Below are 19,593 nucleotides of genomic sequence, written 5' to 3'. Positions count from 1 at the left end.
GCACAGTTCCGTCATGAAGTTGATCTGGAGTACAGCTCTCTGGGGACTAGCTCTCCTGCTGGTAGGCTGCAGAGCCTTTAGCCTGCCGAATGTTCCTGATACTCTAACCAAGGAGGAGCGCCTGGCTGCGTTGCAATCAGGTGGGTCAAGAAGGATTGAGGATTAAAATTAGCCAAGTTCGAATGTCACCTCTTTTGTTATGAATTAAAATCCATATCAATATGTGAATGGCTTTGATAGTCGCTAAGGCGAAAGTGTTTGGATTTGTCGCCAGAGATAACTCCTAACTGACAGCTTCGATTGACTGACATCCTTTATTGGTTTTTTATTCGAATTTTGGCAGTGAGCATAGCGGAAGAGATAAGCCGCGACTACCTGAAGTACCACCGTACGGGAGTCCAGACGGATAGGCTAAAGCAAATAGGGTATGATCTGCGAAACAGTCACAGCAGGAAGGCCATATTTACTGAGTCCATGGCTGACCTTAACTCTGCCGATCAGTTCTTTGTGTGCACTCTGTGTCGATCCACGGTCAATGTCTTGGTCCGCACCTTCACCGAGGGAGAGCTGAGTGGTCCGCAGCGTGAGGCGGAGGCCAAGAAGCTATCCCTGGGAGTCTGCGATTACTTTGGCATCTCCACCCAGGAGGTGTGCTCGGGACTCTTTGATCTCAATTGGCCCATCTTCGATTTCATCTTCAACGAGACAGCCGCCGATTCGCAGTCATTCTGTAGCATGCTGCCCATTAACATTTGCCAGGTGAAGCAGGACGAGTACAACTTAACTTTAACCATTCAGGGGGATTCCCCCACGGAACACAACTCTGAGCTACCCGCTCGCAGCTCGGAGGATCTAGTGATCCTCCAATTCACCGACATCCACTATGATCCCCTGTACGCCGCCGGCAGCAATGCCGAATGCGATGAGCCCATGTGCTGCCGAACTCCTCTGGCCGAGGGAGCAGATTCTTCATCCGCAGCTGGTTACTGGTCGGACTATCGAGCCTGCGACACTCCCATTCACCTCATTCACAGTGCCTTCCAGCATGCCAAGGATAACCATAAGATTGACTGGATCTACCACACTGGCGATGTGCCGCCCCACAATGTTTGGTCCACCACCAAGCAGGGCAACTTGGATATGCTGACGGAAATCGATGGACTCCTGGCGGAGTACTTCCCGAACACGCCCATCTACCCCTGTTTGGGCAACCACGAGCCACATCCCACGAACGTGTGAGTACCCGTAATTTGCACACCCTTCGCACTCGTATTATTAAGGTAATGAATGACCCAGAATGGTCAGAGTTCAAAATTGACTTGAGTTTTGGTAACAGAAATTTGGAGTGGAAATTGCTGGGGTGGAGAAGTGGTTTGGTGGTAATTTTAAGTAATTTTACTTGGCAGAGAGAGGGAAGTATAGAGCAAATATTATTTTTGAACTAAAAGTAAGAACAATAAGGTGGAGAATGGAAGTAAACAAAAATATAGAAAATATATTAGAGGTTACATAAATTTCGAACTCTACAGAACTCTTATTAATATGAAGGATATCCTAAAAAACTTATAAATATTTGAGGTATATAAAGTAAAGTTATTAAAACTTAATAATTTCATAACAAGTTCCCTTGAAATACCTTCTTCTACAATGCAGTTAAGTATTTTTAAAGGAATAACTTCCTCAAAAATGCAGGAAACTAATTTTAAACGAGCTTGTTAATGAGTTAAATTGTTGTTTTTCGATTATATGAACTCTTTCTAATCTCTTAGATATCGTAAAATGTTTAACAAACATAAACCTTTGTATTTTCCCACCAACATAAAGTTTATGGTAAATTTTTCCCACAATAGCCCCCCAAAACCGCACTTCCATAAAGTGACTTATTACCTACAATTCACTACTGGTAATAGGTACAACTTTAGGTAACAAACTAATAACCTTTTATCTAGACTAATCTACTGATAAAGCTAATAAATTGGGGGGCACTAACTACTCGTTATTTTATAGGTTTTAAGCACATAATTGTTTTTTAATGGCTTCTGGCTTTCGTCAAAGAGAAATTCCGAAATTTGTATGACTACAATTAATTATTTCAAATATTTGGAAGATATTTTAATAGCTTTTAATTATTTTATTATTTATTTTCTGTATCCTTCAGCTTTGGCAACGACGAAATACCCACCGAATTGAGCGTCAAGTGGCTGTACGAGCATGTGTGGAGCCTGTGGTCCAAGTGGCTGCCTGCGGAGGCGGAGACCACTGTCCTTCGTGGTGGCTACTACACCGTCCCAATCAGCAAAGACTTCCGTGTCGTAGCTTTGAACAGCATGGATTGCTACTTGTACAACTGGTGGCTCTACTACAACGCCACACTGATCCAGGAGCAGTTGCAGTGGTTCCATGACACCCTGCTCGCAGCAGAACAGTCTGGTGAAACGGTCCATGTCCTGGCACACATTCCCGCGGGTGACGGCGATTGCTGGAGCAGCTGGTCGAAGGAGTACAACCGAGTGCTGACCAGGTTCAGTGGCATCGTGACTGGCGTCTTCAGTGGACACACTCACAAGGACGAGATGAATCTGCACTACTCCGAGGAAGGCTATGCCACGGTGGTGAACTGGAATGGCGGCAGCCTGACCACCTATTCGGATACGAATCCCAACTACAGGGTGTACGAAGTGGATCCAAAGAGAAAGCAGGTGGTTGAGCATAGCACGTACATCTTCAATCTGACGGCTGCCAATGAGAAGCCCGATGAGCAGCCGGAGTGGTTTTTGGAGTACGAGTTCACCAAGGAGTTTACCGAGGACACGAGCCCAGCGGGCATCGATAAGCTGCTGGTGCAAATGGCCGAGAAACCTGATTTGCTACGTAAATTCCGGCGGTACAAGTTCACCAGTTCCGATCCTAAGATAGCAGAGGGCTGTGATGACGCCTGTCTAAGCAAGACCATCTGTAGGATTGCCACCAGCAATTACCAGGAGCGCACCCGCTGCAAGGAGCTGCAGGAAATCCTGGCGGATAGTGTAAGTATCAGAGATACTTCTCGTAATTACTTTACCTTGATAATTTCTTATTTTCTCTTAATTTTAGCTGGAAAATGAGGATAAAACCGATGACAATGACAATGGAGGCGGTGCCGCTGGTCTAAAGGCCTTCAGCCTGGCCTCCCTGTTGGCCCTGCTGACTGCATCCGCAATTCTCAACTAAGACTTATCATCAAGCTATTCATAGCCCCCATAATCGCTGGCGATAATCGCACCTCAATGGAGCCATAAAACGAGCAATAAAACAACATAGCCCGGAGATTTGGAGAGAGATATAGATGATTAACCCGAAGAACAATAAACACACTCGATTCTTGTAGTCAACACTCAGAATGTTCGATATACATGTATATATATATATTACCTAAGATGCCTCTCGGGTAGCGAATACTTTGCGAATTAGCTGGATTAAGTTAAGAGTTAAGTTTAAGCACTACGATGGAGTCCGGGGAGGTGGCTTCCGCATCCGCTTGACGGCGATTCATTGCTGGAATCTATATCTTCTGTCGTTTTCTTTTTTTTTTACAAACATTTACACACTTGGACCGCGTCCCGCTCGCCGCTTAGAGCGCACACATGAGCGTGGCAATGTCCAGGTCCTGCACATCGGCTTTTCGCAGGACAAGAGCCGCCTGGTTCTGATAACGGCCGGAGGATACCAGGCGCACGGTGGTCACCCCGCAAAAGATGGCCTGCTCTGGTCCCGGCTCGCTAGAGGCCCCACAAACGGCGCTGGCCTGCTCCATTCCCAAGGCATCCAGGCCAGCGGATCCGCCAATCTCCAAGCGATCACTGGGCATTTGACACTGTTTCAGATGTATAAAGAAGATTAGCTGGAAAAGGTTATAATTTCTAGGAATACTCACATCATAGTTGACCTTTTGCTGGGCCCTCACGCTCTTGCCACCGATCCTTAGACTGGCCAGGGAGACCACTGCCGGAAAGAGCGCCGAGATGGTGCAGTTCCGGGCCTGGCCAAAGTTGGTCATCTTGTACATGGCAGCTACATCCTGGACCAATACATTGCAAGCTTTAGGATAAAGAAAATTATTAAAAATATAATTTTATTAATATTATTATTATAGATAAAACCTACGCTGTGTGATCTTGTGGAATTTCACATTGGCCACAAAGGAGCCGCGCGCAGGAATCCGGTACTGAAGCAGGGCAGCATTCTGGCTGGAGCGGAAGAACTTCTTATTGCTGACTCGGGGCCTGCATAAATACACAGGATAATCCCAATAAAAATATATCTTTCAACCTGCTTAGGATACCCACCATTGTCTGTAGTTGTTGCAAAACTCGTAAACACGCTCCTCCAGCGGACGATGGTGATCTTTTATGCCCGGAAAGTACTCGCCATTCAGCTCCCAGCCATCCACAAACTGTAGCAGCCAAAGCGGGTTACATTCGACGGGGATATTTAAAGGACATTTCCGAGCACTTACCGCCATTAGGGCTCCTGTCTCGCAGTTCACATCATAGTGCTTCATTGTAATCTCGACAATCGTGTCTGGCTCCCCAATCACATAAAGTCCACACACCTCGGGGCTCGGCACTTCCTGGACATCTGCTCCTGTTCCTGCTCCTTCGCCTGGAACCACTCCGGGCAACACGCCAGCTCTGGCTTCTGCCCCAGCCCCTGCGCCAGCTCCTGCCGCCTCCAGTTCTAGCAGAGCAGCCTCTCGATTCAACGCCGAACTTAGGGGATTGAGTTTCTTGAAGATGTAGTCACCTGCCTCAGAGGCCACATGCATGCAATCTAAGGAAGGGATGAAGTTGAAGGGGGTGTGAGTTAATGGCATTGCACTGGGGGAAAAAGGGGGAGATAATTGCGGACTTGAAATACATTTTCTAAATGTAATATGTTTTATTTTGAGTTGCAATTATCAAGAACAAAGTAGATGTCAATGAAATCTTATTTATTTCCTGTAATCCCCGACTGAAATAACATTTTTTTCTTTGTGTCTTAAATGCAGTTGATGCCCCGCAGTCTCAAAACCAGCTTCCAAAACTGAGTGGCCCACCGAATCTGAAACCAATTTGTCTTGGCCAATTTGAAGGAGTTGCAGGAGTGGGCGCGGCTTAAGGGAGTGAGCGATTGAAATCCCCTTTGATTGTTACTAGCTTTTGGCTTCTGGCAACAATTAATTTATCATGCGCATCCACTTAATGCCCGGCCATCATTGGCTGATTTATGGCCAGCATTATTAGCCGGGTCACCCCACTCATACGTATATGAATACAGATGTGTGTTGTTGGCTTTTTATGACCTCGTCTCGGGGCCCGAAAAACAATTAAACTATTATTTGACTTACTTTTTGTGAAGCTCTTGACATGCATGTCACATACTCGTGTGGGTTGGCTACGAACGTGTATTCCTCGAAGGGGAATTTGTTCGGTTGGGTCCTGGGAAGGACAGCAAGAAGACAGTTGGGGTCCCAAGACTCCTTCTGGCGGCACTTGGCGCCAATTTGTTTATGACACTCGCTAATTGCTTTCCAGTGGCTGCTTTTTTCGGGCTTTTACATCTCTACTTGTGGTGTCTGACAATTAAAATGGCACTACTTATTCATAATTTATTAAACATTAATGATTTAATAATCATAAGCAGAGTGCCGGCGGCGGTTAACAAGTGAAATCATAAAATATTCAGTTATGTTGGCTTGCTAAGTGGCAATGGAAATACTTGAGTTCTTTGTCCTTTAAACAGATTTTCTTTTCACTGAATTTTCGGGGGAAACCTTAAATTGATTTGCTTTTTTTTATTGGCTGTTTACGCCAGGAGGCCCCTGCTCCCCCTCTGGCCACCGAGCGTCCAAAAGCTTAAGCGCTCCCAGCTTAGCAACGCTCGCCCGCTCTCCGCTCCTCGGTATTACCGATCGCACGCTCCCGTGTTCCCGATCGTCGCTCGCTTCTAGGGACGGCTACGCCGCTCTAGTTCACTGTTCTCCCGCTCTCCCGCTCTCGCGCCGTTAAGCTGGGCTTCTCGGCCGGCAGCGGGCCCTTAGGCTAAGCTAAGTTTAGTACCGAATCGACTGCGACAATATATGTATGCTACGGGCACTCCGCCGACGTCATTTTTCGACCCCCGAATTTTCTGCGTTTTTCTACTTCGTGGGAGAAACTTTTATTGATCCTTTTGCGGAGGATTTACCAGCCACCCCACTCCTGAACATGGTCCTTCGAGCCGGATAAGGATATCGTCCTGGAATCCTTTTTTCCCAGCAGCTTTGGTGGTGCCGCCGCAGAAAAAGATAAGTAAAAAGTTCCCTCCCGTCTCTAATTGCCGGTCGTCAACAGTTGTCCGAAATTTAAATTTCGCTCAACCTGCGGACGATTTTTTGTCAACTCCTCGTCCGAGTTTTCCGACACCACGGCAATTAGACAGCTTAAAAATCATTTCCAAAGCTAATTTTCTCCACTTCCATTTGCCTGCATTTCTTTCTGCAACGGCATAATTATCTCCGTTTTTTCTTCCACTTCTTCGGCCCGTTGTACATTTCTCCGTACATATGTACATACATACGTCCCTATATTCGGCCGTACATCAACGACTAAAACGGTCTTGATATACGCACATACATACGTACATATGTAAATCGGCGCGCATTACTCCGCGAGTTGGTTGGTCATTTACTTAGAGTGGTAATTGACATCCGCAACCTTCAGCCGACCAATATATTAAAAAGGATAATATAATAAGTGAACGTGTGTTTCAAGTCGAGCGCCGCGGCAGTGAAAATTCTACAGTGAATATTTCGTGTTGCCGAATTCGGCCCCCTACCCGAGATTTCATTCTCATATGTATAATGCGGTCACTGTGTGTTTCTCGCCGCCTCGATATTTTCTTGAACACAATTCCTTCAACTTCAAATAATACAGTCCACTTCTCGACGCTCTACTGTACTTATGCCAATATATAAATATATTTTCGGCCTCCAATATTTTTTGTACGCCCTCACAACTCCAGTCCAGTTCTCGGGTTTCCACTGTACAAAATATATTTTCTGCCTTCAATATTTTTTGTACGCCCTCAGCAGTTCCGTTATCGGGTTTCCACTGTACAAAATATATTTTCTGCCTTCAATATTTTTTGTACGCCCTCAGCAGTTCCGTTATCGGGTTTCCACTGTACAAAATAAAGACAACTTTTCCATACATATTTGCATGCTCATACAATTACATACGTATTTAAATTTTCTGCCTTACATACAGGAATTAAATAACCATCAAACAATAACAAAAATAACCAAGATTTTGTCTCCACATCCACACAACCGCCGCAGCAGACGTGTTGTTCTTGTTGTTGTTCCTCGAGTTCCGTTTTGGTCTCTCTCCTGAGCTCTTCACTTAGGCTGTGTTTTGCCGACGGCTTTTCTTAAACCAAACTTCGATTTATGGTTGTTTTCGGACCCCCGCACTAACCGCCGCATCAGCCGTGCTGTTGTTGTTGTTGTTTCGGTTTCTGTGCCTTTCGTCTCTCATAGGCGCCTCACTTATGCACTGCTTGGCCGACGGCATAGCCCAGTGAGTTTCCCCCGAGTCAAGGCCAAGGTTTATATTTTAATTCCGCCTTTCCGGCTCCGTAATAATTACGTGCAAGTCCTTAAATAATTCACATTAATTATTTCCGACATTAATTATTAATCAATTTTTTTTTGTTATTACGGATTATAATTAATAAATTAATTTTCCAATTTAGACAAGCTCCACTTCCGAGCCACGGAATATATATAGACATCTCTGCTTCCTACTCCACCACGGTCACGGACAGTACGGTCTACGTTTTGGTTCCCGACTCTGCTCCACTTCGAATCAGGCATCCTTCGCTCAGGTCAGTCGACAACCGCTGATCTTGAAATTGAGTTTGTCTACGGGAAACAACAAAAAGCCACTGCCAACCCAAGGGCAAAAACGCGACAAGTCCGTCCTTTCTAGTCCCGTTCCTTCGCCAAGACTTATTACGTTTCCAAGATGGCGCAATCCGCACTAGACATCGCCCTCCGAAAGTTCATTTCCACGGCGGACCGTGTTAGCCAATTCGAAGCTAACCTTTACACTCCGAGCGCTTCTGACACTGAGAGATTTTCCCCTGGCATGTGCAGAGTCCATCGGGACCAAATCCGTGCCCTGTGGGACAAGGTGGAGAAAAGCTATGAAAGCTGCTCCGATCTTCTTTCCGTGTCCTCCGACAGTACAGCCACCGCCACTGAGCTTGAATCCAAGTACAGTGAGTGCTACTCCGTATATTCGAGGTGTCTTGTACAGCTGCAGGAAATTATCGACAAGGCCACCTCCCAGTCCATTCAGGCTTCCGCCCCTGCGCTCACACCCCCGTCCATGGGTTGTCGATTGCCACCAGTGGACACCGAGGTCTTCACAGGCGATTACCTTCGGTGGCCCACCTTCCGGGACCTCTTCACGGCGATTTACATTAACAATTCCCGACTTACGCCTGTGGAGAGGTTGTTCCACCTACTTTCGAAGACAAGCGGCGATGCGCATGCAATCGTTTCAAAGGCCCCTCTGACCAACGAGGGTTTCGTCTCAGCATGGAGAAGCCTTTCCGACCGCTTTGAAAATAAGCGATTGTTAGTTAACAGTCAGTTAAAGCTTCTTTTTAACATCCAGGCTGTTCCTCAAGAATCCGGAGTCGCTCTAAAAGAGCTCCAAGGCACAATTCAAAGTTGTTTGACCGCGTTACAAATGTCCTCTATTGAAGTCGAGGCGTGGGACTGCCTTCTTGTGTATATGGTCTCCTCGAAGCTTCCCAATATTACGCTTTCCTTGTGGGAGCAGTCAATTCATAATAAGGCCGAAATTCCAACCTGGCGGGAGTTGGACGCGTTTCTGACTGAGCGCCATCGCACTTTGGAGGCCATCGACGACGTCAGGCCTAGCGGCTCTGGGCATCTTCCGCCAAAGTCATCAACTGCTAATCCACCGGTGCGTAGGCTCGATTCACACGAAGTTAGGGTGGCTCCAACACCGAGAAGGTGTATTCTATGTTCCAGAGAGGACCACCCTATCCGTATATGTCCGTTTTTCCTGGACATGAATGTCAATGAGCGGACAGACTTCATCCGTAGAAAGCAACTCTGCTTAAATTGTTTTTCGCGAGGGCACCAGCAGCGGGACTGTACTAGTGCCCATTCCTGCTTTACGTGCCACAGCCGGCATCACACTCTGCTGCACCGCGAGAGTCCTACTACTAATGTTCCAAGACCCTCCACTCCATCTAGTCCTCGACCTGCACCCACCCAAAGAATTTCCTCGTTCTCCACACGAGTGACCACGTCCGCCGATTCCTCCAAGTACTGGGTTCCGTACGACGACAGCAAGAGCAGACGTGCCCGAGGTATTGTATCCTACCAATGCCGAGTCTGCCAAGGGAACCATCCGCTCCGGAAGTGCCAACAGTTCCTCAAACTCTGCGCTGAGAAGAGGCTCCGAGCGGTTCTCGACCACCGTTATTGTTCCAACTGTTTGGCCCACGAACATTCCGAGGGAACCTGCCGCAGCGGTGACCGATGCAAGACGTGCAATCAGCACCACCACACTCTCCTGCATCCGCATGACCGTCCAGAGCATCCACTCCGCTCGCAGCATCGGTCACCCCCATACTTCTAGTTCGCATTTACTTGACCATCACTCATCTCCATGTCATCTTCTTTCATCCAGATCACATACGAGGGCTTCACTTCCACACACCGCGATCGCTCTGGAAGGCAGACGTACTCGAGGTTCTTAGTCCTACCATTGCCGAGTCTGCCAACGTTCGTCCGCTACGGAAAGTTCGACGTCTTCTAGCGCACAGTGATGCGTCCTGGTCACGGCATTCGACGCCTCCGCCTTGTTCAGCAAGCTCCTTGCGACAAGTTCCCGCCTCTCCATGGCAATCATCCGCCTCTCCTTGGCACTCATCCGTCCTTCATCGCTCCTCGTCGCTCCAGCATCAACGATCTACGCGGCGCTCTGACGCCCCTCCATACCATCGTCCTGTACGGGTTTATTGCAACCCGAGTGATTGCAAGGGGGGGGAGAATGTTTACGCCAGGAGGCCCCTGCTCCCCCTCTGGCCACCGAGCGTCCAAAAGCTTAAGCGCTCCCAGCTTAGCAACGCTCGCCCGCTCTCCGCTCCTCGGTATTACCGATCGCACGCTCCCGTGTTCCCGATCGTCGCTCGCTTCTAGGGACGGCTACGCCGCTCTAGTTCACTGTTCTCCCGCTCTCCCGCTCTCGCGCCGTTAAGCTGGGCTTCTCGGCCGGCAGCGGGCCCTTAGGCTAAGCTAAGTTTAGTACCGAATCGACTGCGACAATATATGTATGCTACGGGCACTCCGCCGACGTCATTTTTCGACCCCCGAATTTTCTGCGTTTTTCTACTTCGTGGGAGAAACTTTTATTGATCCTTTTGCGGAGGATTTACCAGCCACCCCAAAGATACTTTGTCTATGGCTGCAATTTATCAATACAATCGAAGCTCTTTTGTATTCCTGCAGAGTCTTCATTAATCCCTCGGATTAGAGTGCTTTTCCATTTGCTGTTCAAAAACGGAATTTCTATTTATGGAAGTGACGTCATTGAGCTGACCCAACCCCCCCGGAAAACCCATTGCCACCCACTGTCCACAAGTTTTCCCAGGCTGTTGTCCTGACTATAAATAAAAGCAATTATAAATTGGCATAGCCACAGAATTACTGATGTTTCACCTGATGCAACTTTCCGTTATCTCTGTAGCAAGGATGCGGTTGCTTTGACGACTCTTCTCCCTTGGGAAAATGAAAATGGAAGTGGATGGAGGGTGGGTAGATTAACTCAATTGAAGTTGGCACGAGTTGCTGGCCAACATCCATAAAATTTATTAAGTTTACATTCACCGGAATCCCTGGGTTTTGTTGTAGCCATTGAGTGACCACAGATTTACATATTGGTAATCTTTATGTTTTCCATTTGGTCAGTTTGGGTCGCTTATGTGATGGATGAATGGCCAAAGGAGATGGGATAGAGCTAGGTGGAGTACACTTTGATTTGAATTTTAATGGGGCAATAAATTCGTGTTGCCTGGTTGTATAAATTGCGTATACGCCTGGGGGTTCAGCGAGCTGCGCTCACTCCCAACTTATGCAAAAATCAATTTGAGAGACAAGTAAACAAGGTTTTAGAAAGCGCTTTAAACTTGTCGCTACCGCCAAAGTGCATTTTCCAGCTGGCCCAGCACCCCCAAGGCACTTGACTCCAAGAAGTTTCCCTTTGCGTAGGTGCGGGTGAGTGTGTGTCAGCTTACCTGAGACCGTGTGCACATTGTGTGGCACCGCCGGGTTGGGAAATATTTCAAAAGAACGCTTCACACTGGGCCAGGCCTGAAAGGGAAGAAGAAAAAATGGCTAAAGATCTTCAAGAAAATATTAAAAATATTACAAAAAATGTTAGTACTTCATGGTAACACATGAAGAAAACCAAAGTCTTGCAATTTTCCTAGAAAACGTTGTTTGTCTTACCTAAAATAGCTTTTGAGTGACAATTTAATGAAATAGTTTGTTTAATATAACTTTTTTAACTGTATAAAGTTACTCAAACATTCTTTTCTCATATAATGTTTTTGTAAACCTCATTTCATAAGAGTGAAAGCGGCAGGCTTCCTCCCCTGTGACAATCAACTGCAACTGGCAGTCAGATCAGGAGCAGTCATCCCTGGCCCATTCCCATTCAGTCACTCCGACACAATAGACAGACATCGAAACCCGAGGTGGAGGCACGTCCTGGCCAAGCGGATCAGCGGGATGTCCGCGACTAATATCTGTCGACTTTTTGCAGTTGTAACCAAAGAAAGTACTCCGCTGGGGGTCCTGCTAATGCGGCACTTAGGACACGGCCCACAATGCAACTGCAGGGGACTCGACTTGTGGTATGGGGGAAACGGGGACAAGAGGTCAGTCGGGACAAAGGACAATGGCCAGTTTTAATTAAACTACCACACACGATTCTCCAATAAACAAGAATCGAGCAGATGACGCCCGGAACGTGCTCAGCCAAGATGGATACTGTATAGAAATATATATAAATTGAGGGGCCGCCAGGACCAGTTTTAAGCATGACAAATGCGAGGGGGCAAAGTTAAAAAGTTTTTAAAAAAGGAGACCTCCAACCTTGAGCAAATTTTTTTTGTTACTTGCGCGCCCTGATTCTTGGCGCTTTATGATTGATTAGAGGTGGCCTTTTTTTTGTGTTGCAAATTTTCCTGTTAATTGAAATCGCCAGGAAGTCCAAGGAGGACCCCCACACAGCCCCCGCTGGGACACAGGAGATTGATAAATGGTGACGCGTTTTGGCCGCGGGCTCAAATAATTGAGTTAAGGCCAAAAAGTTTTTGGCCTTTGGGACATTTGTTTGCGCAACACTCGAGCTTTGGCTTTAACGAGTCGTCGGGGCGTTATGGAACTGTCAATTAGTGGCGGTTTATGCCAAAGCAGCTTTAAGCCTCAGTCCTGAAATATCCCTTCCCTCGGTCTGACGTCACAGCGCACAAATCTTTCGGCCAATCCGACAGAGAATCGAGGGAATCGAGATTCAAGCGAGTCTGCTGGATAAACTGTCAACAGGCAGTAAATAAATAATAAACATGATCCCTTTGAACACACTTGTCGTTGCCTCATTTGCATAATCACAATGCCGCCATCAGGATTTTCAGTTGCGTGGTCGGGTGGGAGGTCCTTTGTCAAACTACAAATACAAAAAAAGGAAAGGAAAGCGAATCGCAGGATGCGCCAGCTGCTCCCCTCGAAAGGTCCCAAAGGGATGGATAGCTATCCGAATGTTGCCACGGAGATCCTGGCCATTCAAAACTTTGTGGTTCAGAAATAGAATAAAAAGTCCCTTGGGAATAGCGGCAACGTGCGAAGAAGCCGCCTAAGCCGAGGTCCTTTCCCTTTCACTTGTGTGTGTGTAACTTGCATTCCTGCACTCATTGGCCACTAAAGGAGCGGCCTGTATTAGCATTCCCATTGAATGGTTACAATAAAAGTGGAAACTTTTCATAAAGTCGGTTATTTATAGACCTTTCCTTTTTTGTTTCTTAGTTTTTTAGCGAGTGTGGGAAAATAGTAGAGGTAATTTCAGTAAAGAAAGTTTATGAATAGTTTAAAAACAATAAAAATTATATTGAAGTCTTCAAGTCTTTTTTAAAATACTTATACAATTTAAGGTTTATTATGGAATTTAAATCACTTTAACTGCATATATTCTTGACTTGAAAACCTTTCCTGTTTAATGCTTAATTACCGGCATGATTAATGGCTCTTTTATACACAAATTACTTCAAGTTCTGTGTTTTTGTTTGACATTTTTGTTTGTGTTTATTATAAATTGTTGTTTGATTCTTCAAGCATGACCTGAATTCTTAACGCTTAAAAATTAAAAAGTCTGAATACTCAATTAGTTGTTGTTTTTGGTTCGTTTTTATAAATGTTCATTCATAATTTTGGTGGCTCGTAGGCTGCGTAAATTGATTAATGAGCTTGTTGTTCGTCGGCAGAGTAAATCAGTTCCACCAACACTCATTGTCAGAGGTTTTTGTTGGAATGGGATGATCCCTGAAGGTCGTCCTTTATACGCGCCACTCCGGAAGCCGCTAATTAGCCAGGGATATGCGAATCAGGTCCTCGCACGCCACTGCCACTGGGAATTAAGATGCCAAAAATATTTGTGACTTGATTAAAAGTTCGCTCGCACGATGAATGCGACACCTACGACAAGAGGCAGTAGGCAGGAAGCACCTGGCGAGATTGCTATCCTTTTTCGAGGGAGGCCAGGTAAATATTGACTTTCGGCATCGCGCCAGGAGATCCGTTGGTAATCCGTGGGCCACGTCAAACACTTTCACCCTGGAGTGGGCAATGTCGGTGGCAGAATGACTAAGTTATGAGACAGCTTCAAAGGGGACAGCTTTAACGGAGAGGAGTAGAGGACTCTGGAGAAGGAAGACACTATATTTCTGGGCCATGAATAAGTGATGCACTTGCCAGAGTCCAGCGGAGCAACAGGCTGCCATTGAATGGCTGCGACCATCAAATATTTAGACGCCTTTATGGCCAGCGTAAATTTCAGCGAGCCAGCGAAAAAGTCCTTCTGAAAGGATTTGTCTAACTGAGTGATGATGGCTCAAATATGCGCATAATGCCGGATGCTAAAGGAATATTGCCAACTAAGCATTGCCCAAGTCGGAATGAAGTCAAATGAAGCGCCTTCAAATAGGCACAGCGAGCGGAAGGACTTATGCGGAAAAAGGAGACTCCAGGGAGTCTCAAGAATATAAGCTTCTAAGGGGGTAAGAGGACTGTCAACTAACTTTTTGCCTATTGAGTCTTTAAGAATTCGAAGGCTCAAGTGTTGATTTTACCATATATAATAAAATATATTATTGACAGAAAGGATTGCTTAAATTTATCTGTTGATAATTATGAAAAAATCAACTTGATTAATCAAATTATTTTAATATTTCCCCTTTATATATTCATTCTGGTTTATCAGCAAATCATTTCATTTGTGGCGGCAACCCCCAGACCAAACCCAGGCTCGACTTTCCGATTAAAAGTTAAGCCAGGCGATTGCCAGAGCTCATAGCCATCAAGTGGAGAGCCGAGGATTAACGACGAAAGCCGCAAATGAATTCGATTACGCATACGCACCGTTACCCTGCTGAAGCTGGGATGGGCGAGTGTGTTTTTCTGGCTTTAATCATTTAATTAATTTCCCGCAACCGCAAATGAACTGTAAAATGCAATTTGGCCAAAAAGTTGACGCAAGGCAAACTCGAATCGATTTCGATATATGGGAATCTAACACCCATGGCAGCAGGCGTTTCTCCGCATTTCCAGCACGGAAATTAGTTCTGCCCTAAATGCCGGGGCATCCACTTCTGCCCCCTCGATCTTTATTGAACAGACACATTGCAGTGCAGATTTATGCAAGAGAGAGAGAGTTCCGTAAGGACGGAATTGAATAACCGGCATAAATTTCGCGCGGCTGCTGTCGTTACATGACGAAGGGCAATTTATGGAAATTTTTTGGGGGGAAACCCATAACCGATGCTAGAAAATTCATCAAGACATGTGGTTGAGGCTGCCCTTCTTGCTAGACTCAATTACGGAACCATTCTTCATAAGTTCACTAAAGTTATCTTCTGCAGGTTATATATTCCAGATTGGCAAAGGAAAATGCATGGAAATTAGAGGGATAAAAGCGCTATATCCCACTTAGAGATACAGTTTCACCTTACGACCCTATTTGTGGTTGCAACAATTAGAGTCAGTAGCTTATATTCCCCTTTTCCCCGTTGAAAACTCTTTTCCCTGAAGCCAAGCACCCGGTGACATTCATGGTTTAATTGTTGTCGTTCTCACATGTTGTTGCCAGAGTACAAAATAAGCAATGGCGACGAAGGCAGAGACGGGATAAGCGGAAAGAACAGGGGAAATGCCGGACGGAAATGGGACAGCAGGGGTGTGGCTGTCATGTCCCGGCTTAAATGGCTGTAAAGTGCCAAAGCGTCGGTGTCAACATTAAGCGCACATCAAGTGCAGGACTCTTGCTGGAAATCGAGCAGGAAGCGGATAGGTTGCCGGGGGGGAAAGCTCAGCGGAAAGCGCTGGCAAAATCGTAGGAAAATCTCATCCATGTCGGAGTGAGTGACCACACAAAGAATGGGTGTCGCCTGCAGAGTTGCAGTTTCATTGCAATTGCCCTGCTCTGGTGAGAATGGTCTGCGTTTGGGTTTTTCTCATTGGGTTTTCCAAACGCCCACCAAGCCTCAATGGCAGGTGCGAAATTTACATTTATCCTTGGCCATTGATGTGGATTCCTGGCCTCTTGACTTGGCCCACAATGTTGCCATTAAGCAAACAGTTCGAGAGCTACTGCAATTGATGGATGGCTGGCTGGATATGCTGGGGGCATAGAAATACAACGCAAATCGCCCATCGTCACGGAGTACTGTCATATGGAAATGGATTCTATTTGTGGCTTGCCATCTTGATGTACACAAATTTAAAATAATATTTTATGGCATATATTATAGGGTTCCGGGTTTCACTGTTGGGGAATTTATTAAAGTCGTAAAATTTGTTGCTTTTTGTGTTTTGGGAACTTGCGCATTCTGTTTTACATATAAAAATTACTTCGAATTATAAATACTCAAATGTATATATTTCAAATATCAAGTATATTTAAGACTCCACGACTTCCAGTCAAATAAATACATTTTTCCCAGTGTAATCCACCGCCTATATATTGGCAAAACCCTTTTTTTCCAAAAAGAAGATGGATTCGATTGGTTATTTTTGGCGGCTGCTATCTTATCTGACTTGGGGAAAGGGTCTCCATCATAATTAGCCAATTTGTCAGCACGAATTCTATTTATGTTCCGCTGCAGCCAAATGTCAGGGAAAACTTTTCCCCCGATTATCCCCCATTACCAAATCGAATTAAATATTCATTTGCGCCGGCCGAAAGTTTGACCCGCTGACCCGCTTGGCCTGCCTTCCATTGATTACTAGCCGGGTCTGAAACGTGAGTCTAATGAAGGTAATCTGGTCGAGCCTAAGACAACAACCAGGCCGACAGGGATGCCAAAAGTTTACCAATAACTGCGACAGCGAGAATCAATCAATCAGGTCCAAAATCTCGGCCGGAACAAATTAGATCAAGTCATTAGAAAAAAACATGGAAACAAAAGTTGGCACCCAACTTGTTGATCGAATTACAACGTGTTACAAGAGAGTGCCTGTCACCTAGGTTTACACGGAGAGAAATTGTATTAGTTGGGGAATTTATACAAATCCAAGTTTAATAAAATATAAGTTACAGGGATGTCACAGAATTTTGCAAAATATTTTAAATCACTTAAAATACGGTTCTTTCTTTGCAAAGGTAAATGAATTTATACTGATTTTAAAGCATTACTTTGGACACCTCTTTTTAATTTAATTTAATAAAAATATTGTTGTCACTTCTGGTATTTGAAAATATAGAAATAAGTTGAAAAAATCTTCAAAAGTTGGCAACAAAATGTATTTTATTTTAATTCTTTTGTTGTATATTAACTTTCCCATTGATTTCAAATTCACGGCAAACAAACACGATTTCTTGGAATACACTTCTATAGCTTTATATATCTCAATAACTTTTTGGATGTTTAGATTTCAACACCGACTCACCTGAACGCCCAGCACAATCATGGACAAATAAAGATACACGACCAACTTCATCGCGACTTCCGATTCTTGGAACCAAAAAACAAAATTTCCTTTACCCGCGGGTTGATTTTTAAGCTAAAGTCTGGAGGCTACTTTTCAATTAACCGTCGAAAACCGGAGCGACTCCTTTTGATCCTTGGGCTGACCAGAGATTAGCACAGGAATCACGCACCCTATAACTTCATTAGAGCGTGGAATTAGGCACACTCTGCGTATACTTGATGCGGGCTTGAATGGCGCCGGGGAAACCGTTTTAATTTGTTTTTGGGAAAAAAACCAAGAAACCAAGAAACCGTTGCAGGACGACGACGAGGACGATGCGTCAACGCTGCCGCACAACGACCGAGTGTTGGCCCTTATCAGCGCCGCATTTCCTTTTATAGCCACTCTCAGGCGGTCGTCCTGAAAGGGGGTTTTTCAGTTGATTGTTTTGCCCTGTCACTTTTCTTGTGAGGTATTTCTATCAGCTATTGACGAGCATTTTGTTTGTAAAGTTTTATAAAGTTTTTCCTGCAGTTTGTTTAGAATCTTTTTCCATTATCATATATATTTGTTTTCTTGAAAGGTTCTATTTTCATTTGATTTTCATTGAAGAAATTTGAAATACTTGCCGCTGCTTTGATTTTCACCATACTTGGCTTTTCTGGTGAGTTTTATGTTGAGGCATTGCCAGCGTAGATAGGGAAAAGGAAAAGCTCTTGGGAAAACTTTTTAAATGGAAAGGCGGTTTTATATTTAAACTATCCTAAAACTAACTAAATATATTTTATTAAGAACTAAGTCCCAATTTTAAATAATATTAATTGAACAAGGCTCATATATTATTTATTTCCAAAGTGGACATTTAAGTGTTGCTCATAGATTGCTTGGACTTTTATTAATATTTTAGAATAGCAAAGACTAAAATTTTTAATAATCTTTTGAAGATTTTTATTTTAATTAATCAATTGATTCAAGATTTTAATTTTTATTCAAACAAACTATCTAAAAGTGAAGAGTTATCCTCTCTTTATAGCCCCATATCCAGGGAAGGGGCTACAGCTACTGGAATGGGCACATTCCTGGGATGATTCACATCCCCTCTGTCATAGTAGCCTCCCAAATGCTCCCCTGGCACATGATAGAGTCCATAGTGAAGGCCACTGTTGGCAACCTGTGACAAAAATGTAAGATATTCAGAAAGAGATCATTGAGAATGAGAAAATAATATTTACCCTCTTTAATCCATTTATAGAGGCCAGTAACAGAGCCATCTTGGCCAGCAATAGAGCCTTGCCGCTCACTATGGACAGCATCTGGAAGCCCATGGGCACCAAGATGGCTCCCAAAGCGGTGACTCCAAACATCATGGTGATGATCATGTTGTAGCGATGACGCCTCACCCGAGCACTACCCACTTGATCGGCGGTGGAAGTCTCTAAAAGACATATTGATAATAATATTTTCAAAGTAATGGAAGATATCTTGGACGAACCACTGCTGAGATATCGCTCTGTGAGTTTTCCTAGGTTCACCTGAAGTGTGTGAGTGGTCAAGCCCTTGGCCAGACTCACAGCCAATTGGTCGAAGAAGGTCAAATGCTTTAAATCCTTGCGTTCATCTTCAGAACTTGATGAATTATTGCCAGCATCTAAGGCAATCACCAGACGAACTCCATCGTAAATGGGTATCTCTGGAGCCGTCATAATACCCTCAAAGATGTTTAGACTCCTCGAACGGAAACATGACCACAGACTCTGGCTGACACCAGACTGATAGCACTCTTGTAGATCTCTCTGCAACTTCTTGAGATGGGGTATCCATGTTTTATTCTCTCCGGACACATACTGATCGATCAGGAGGCAAGCTCCGAGTAAAAACACAATCAGACTGCACTGCACTTGCATTGTTTTCCCTTCGAATTTCAAAACGAAACTGCATCAATTTCGGCCTGGGTCTTGGACTTTTTATGTCCATCGCTGATCAGTGATTGGAAACCGATCTCCAGTCCAGTGCACCCGGTCATTAGGGCAGATGTGGGAAGCCTCTTCTCGGATCTCTAACGGTTCGCCTTGGCTTTGACATTGGTCATGGTCTACGGTTAGTTGTTGGTGACTTCGAAACCGAGTCTGGGCAACCTAGAAAGGCAACTGGGCTGGAGCCTCAAATTAACATGTCAACAGCGATTTGCAAACGCACGATTCTAATCAAATCCGTTTCGACCCTTTGTTGTCGACAGTTGGCCACGCATTAGACGCTCGATTGAGCTGGCCAGCAGCTTTCAAGGGGGCGGATCCTAAAATCCGGTGGAC

The 19,593-nt window shown here is 45.0% G+C and overlaps 3 protein-coding genes across 3 annotated transcripts; 1 reads left to right on the top strand and 2 right to left on the bottom strand.

The window, feature by feature from the left end:
* Positions 1-13: 13 nt before the first annotated feature.
* On the top strand, positions 14-3,380 carry LOC108073743 (sphingomyelin phosphodiesterase 1). Its single transcript, XM_017165506.2, has 4 exons — positions 14-140; positions 344-1,235; positions 2,159-3,026; positions 3,094-3,380. The coding sequence occupies exons 1-4, from the start codon at positions 14-16 to the stop codon at positions 3,208-3,210; spliced, it is 2,004 nt and encodes a 667-aa protein (XP_017020995.1). The 3' UTR covers positions 3,211-3,380.
* A 29-nt stretch (positions 3,381-3,409) lies between these two features.
* LOC108073744 (corticotropin-releasing factor-binding protein) lies at positions 3,410-17,631 on the bottom strand. The gene is made up of 7 exons (XM_017165507.3): positions 17,264-17,631; positions 11,338-11,413; positions 4,496-4,809; positions 4,326-4,432; positions 4,144-4,262; positions 3,914-4,077; positions 3,410-3,853 (listed from the first exon to the last, which is right to left on the bottom strand). Exons 1-7 carry the CDS (start codon positions 17,312-17,314, stop codon positions 3,611-3,613), a joined length of 1,074 nt encoding a protein of 357 aa, XP_017020996.1. The 5' UTR covers positions 17,315-17,631; the 3' UTR covers positions 3,410-3,610.
* Positions 17,632-18,311: 680 nt separating this feature from the next.
* Osi23 (DUF1676 domain-containing protein Osi23) lies at positions 18,312-19,188 on the bottom strand. Its single transcript, XM_017165442.1, has 3 exons — positions 18,777-19,188; positions 18,517-18,719; positions 18,312-18,455 (listed from the first exon to the last, which is right to left on the bottom strand). The coding sequence occupies exons 1-3, from the start codon at positions 19,186-19,188 to the stop codon at positions 18,312-18,314; spliced, it is 759 nt and encodes a 252-aa protein (XP_017020931.1).
* Positions 19,189-19,593: the final 405 nt, after the last annotated feature.

This window comes from Drosophila kikkawai, chromosome 3R (genome assembly GCF_030179895.1).
Source record: "Drosophila kikkawai strain 14028-0561.14 chromosome 3R, DkikHiC1v2, whole genome shotgun sequence".
NCBI lineage: Eukaryota > Metazoa > Arthropoda > Insecta > Diptera > Drosophilidae > Drosophila > Drosophila kikkawai.
The sequence above is the reverse complement of the archived record's forward strand: the minus strand, read 5'-3'. Positions and strand labels throughout refer to the sequence as shown.

What these genes read in the sequence shown, in the direction of transcription:
- LOC108073743 (XM_017165506.2), top strand. Translation starts at nt 14, where the DNA reads ATGAAGTTGATCTGGAGTACAGCTCTCTGGGGACTAGCTCTCCTGCTG. An exon ending in GAGCCACATCCCACGAACGT is followed by an intron (nt 1,236 to 2,158) that starts GTGAGTACCCGT and finishes TGTATCCTTCAG; the next exon opens with CTTTGGCAACGACGAAATAC. An exon ending in AGGAAATCCTGGCGGATAGT is followed by an intron (nt 3,027 to 3,093) that starts GTAAGTATCAGA and finishes TCTTAATTTTAG; the next exon opens with CTGGAAAATGAGGATAAAAC.
- LOC108073744 (XM_017165507.3), bottom strand. Translation starts at nt 17,314, where the DNA reads ATGAAGTTGGTCGTGTATCTTTATTTGTCCATGATTGTGCTGGGCGTT. An exon ending in CAATGTGCACACGGTCTCAG is followed by an intron (nt 4,810 to 11,337) that starts GTAAGCTGACAC and finishes TCCCTTCCTTAG; the next exon opens with ATTGCATGCATGTGGCCTCT. An exon ending in ATTCCACAAGATCACACAGC is followed by an intron (nt 4,078 to 4,143) that starts GTAGGTTTTATC and finishes TTTATCCTAAAG; the next exon opens with CTTGCAATGTATTGGTCCAG.
- Osi23 (XM_017165442.1), bottom strand. Translation starts at nt 19,188, where the DNA reads ATGCAAGTGCAGTGCAGTCTGATTGTGTTTTTACTCGGAGCTTGCCTC. An exon ending in AGAGCGATATCTCAGCAGTG is followed by an intron (nt 18,720 to 18,776) that starts GTTCGTCCAAGA and finishes TATGTCTTTTAG; the next exon opens with AGACTTCCACCGCCGATCAA. An exon ending in CTATAAATGGATTAAAGAGG is followed by an intron (nt 18,456 to 18,516) that starts GTAAATATTATT and finishes TTTTTGTCACAG; the next exon opens with GTTGCCAACAGTGGCCTTCA.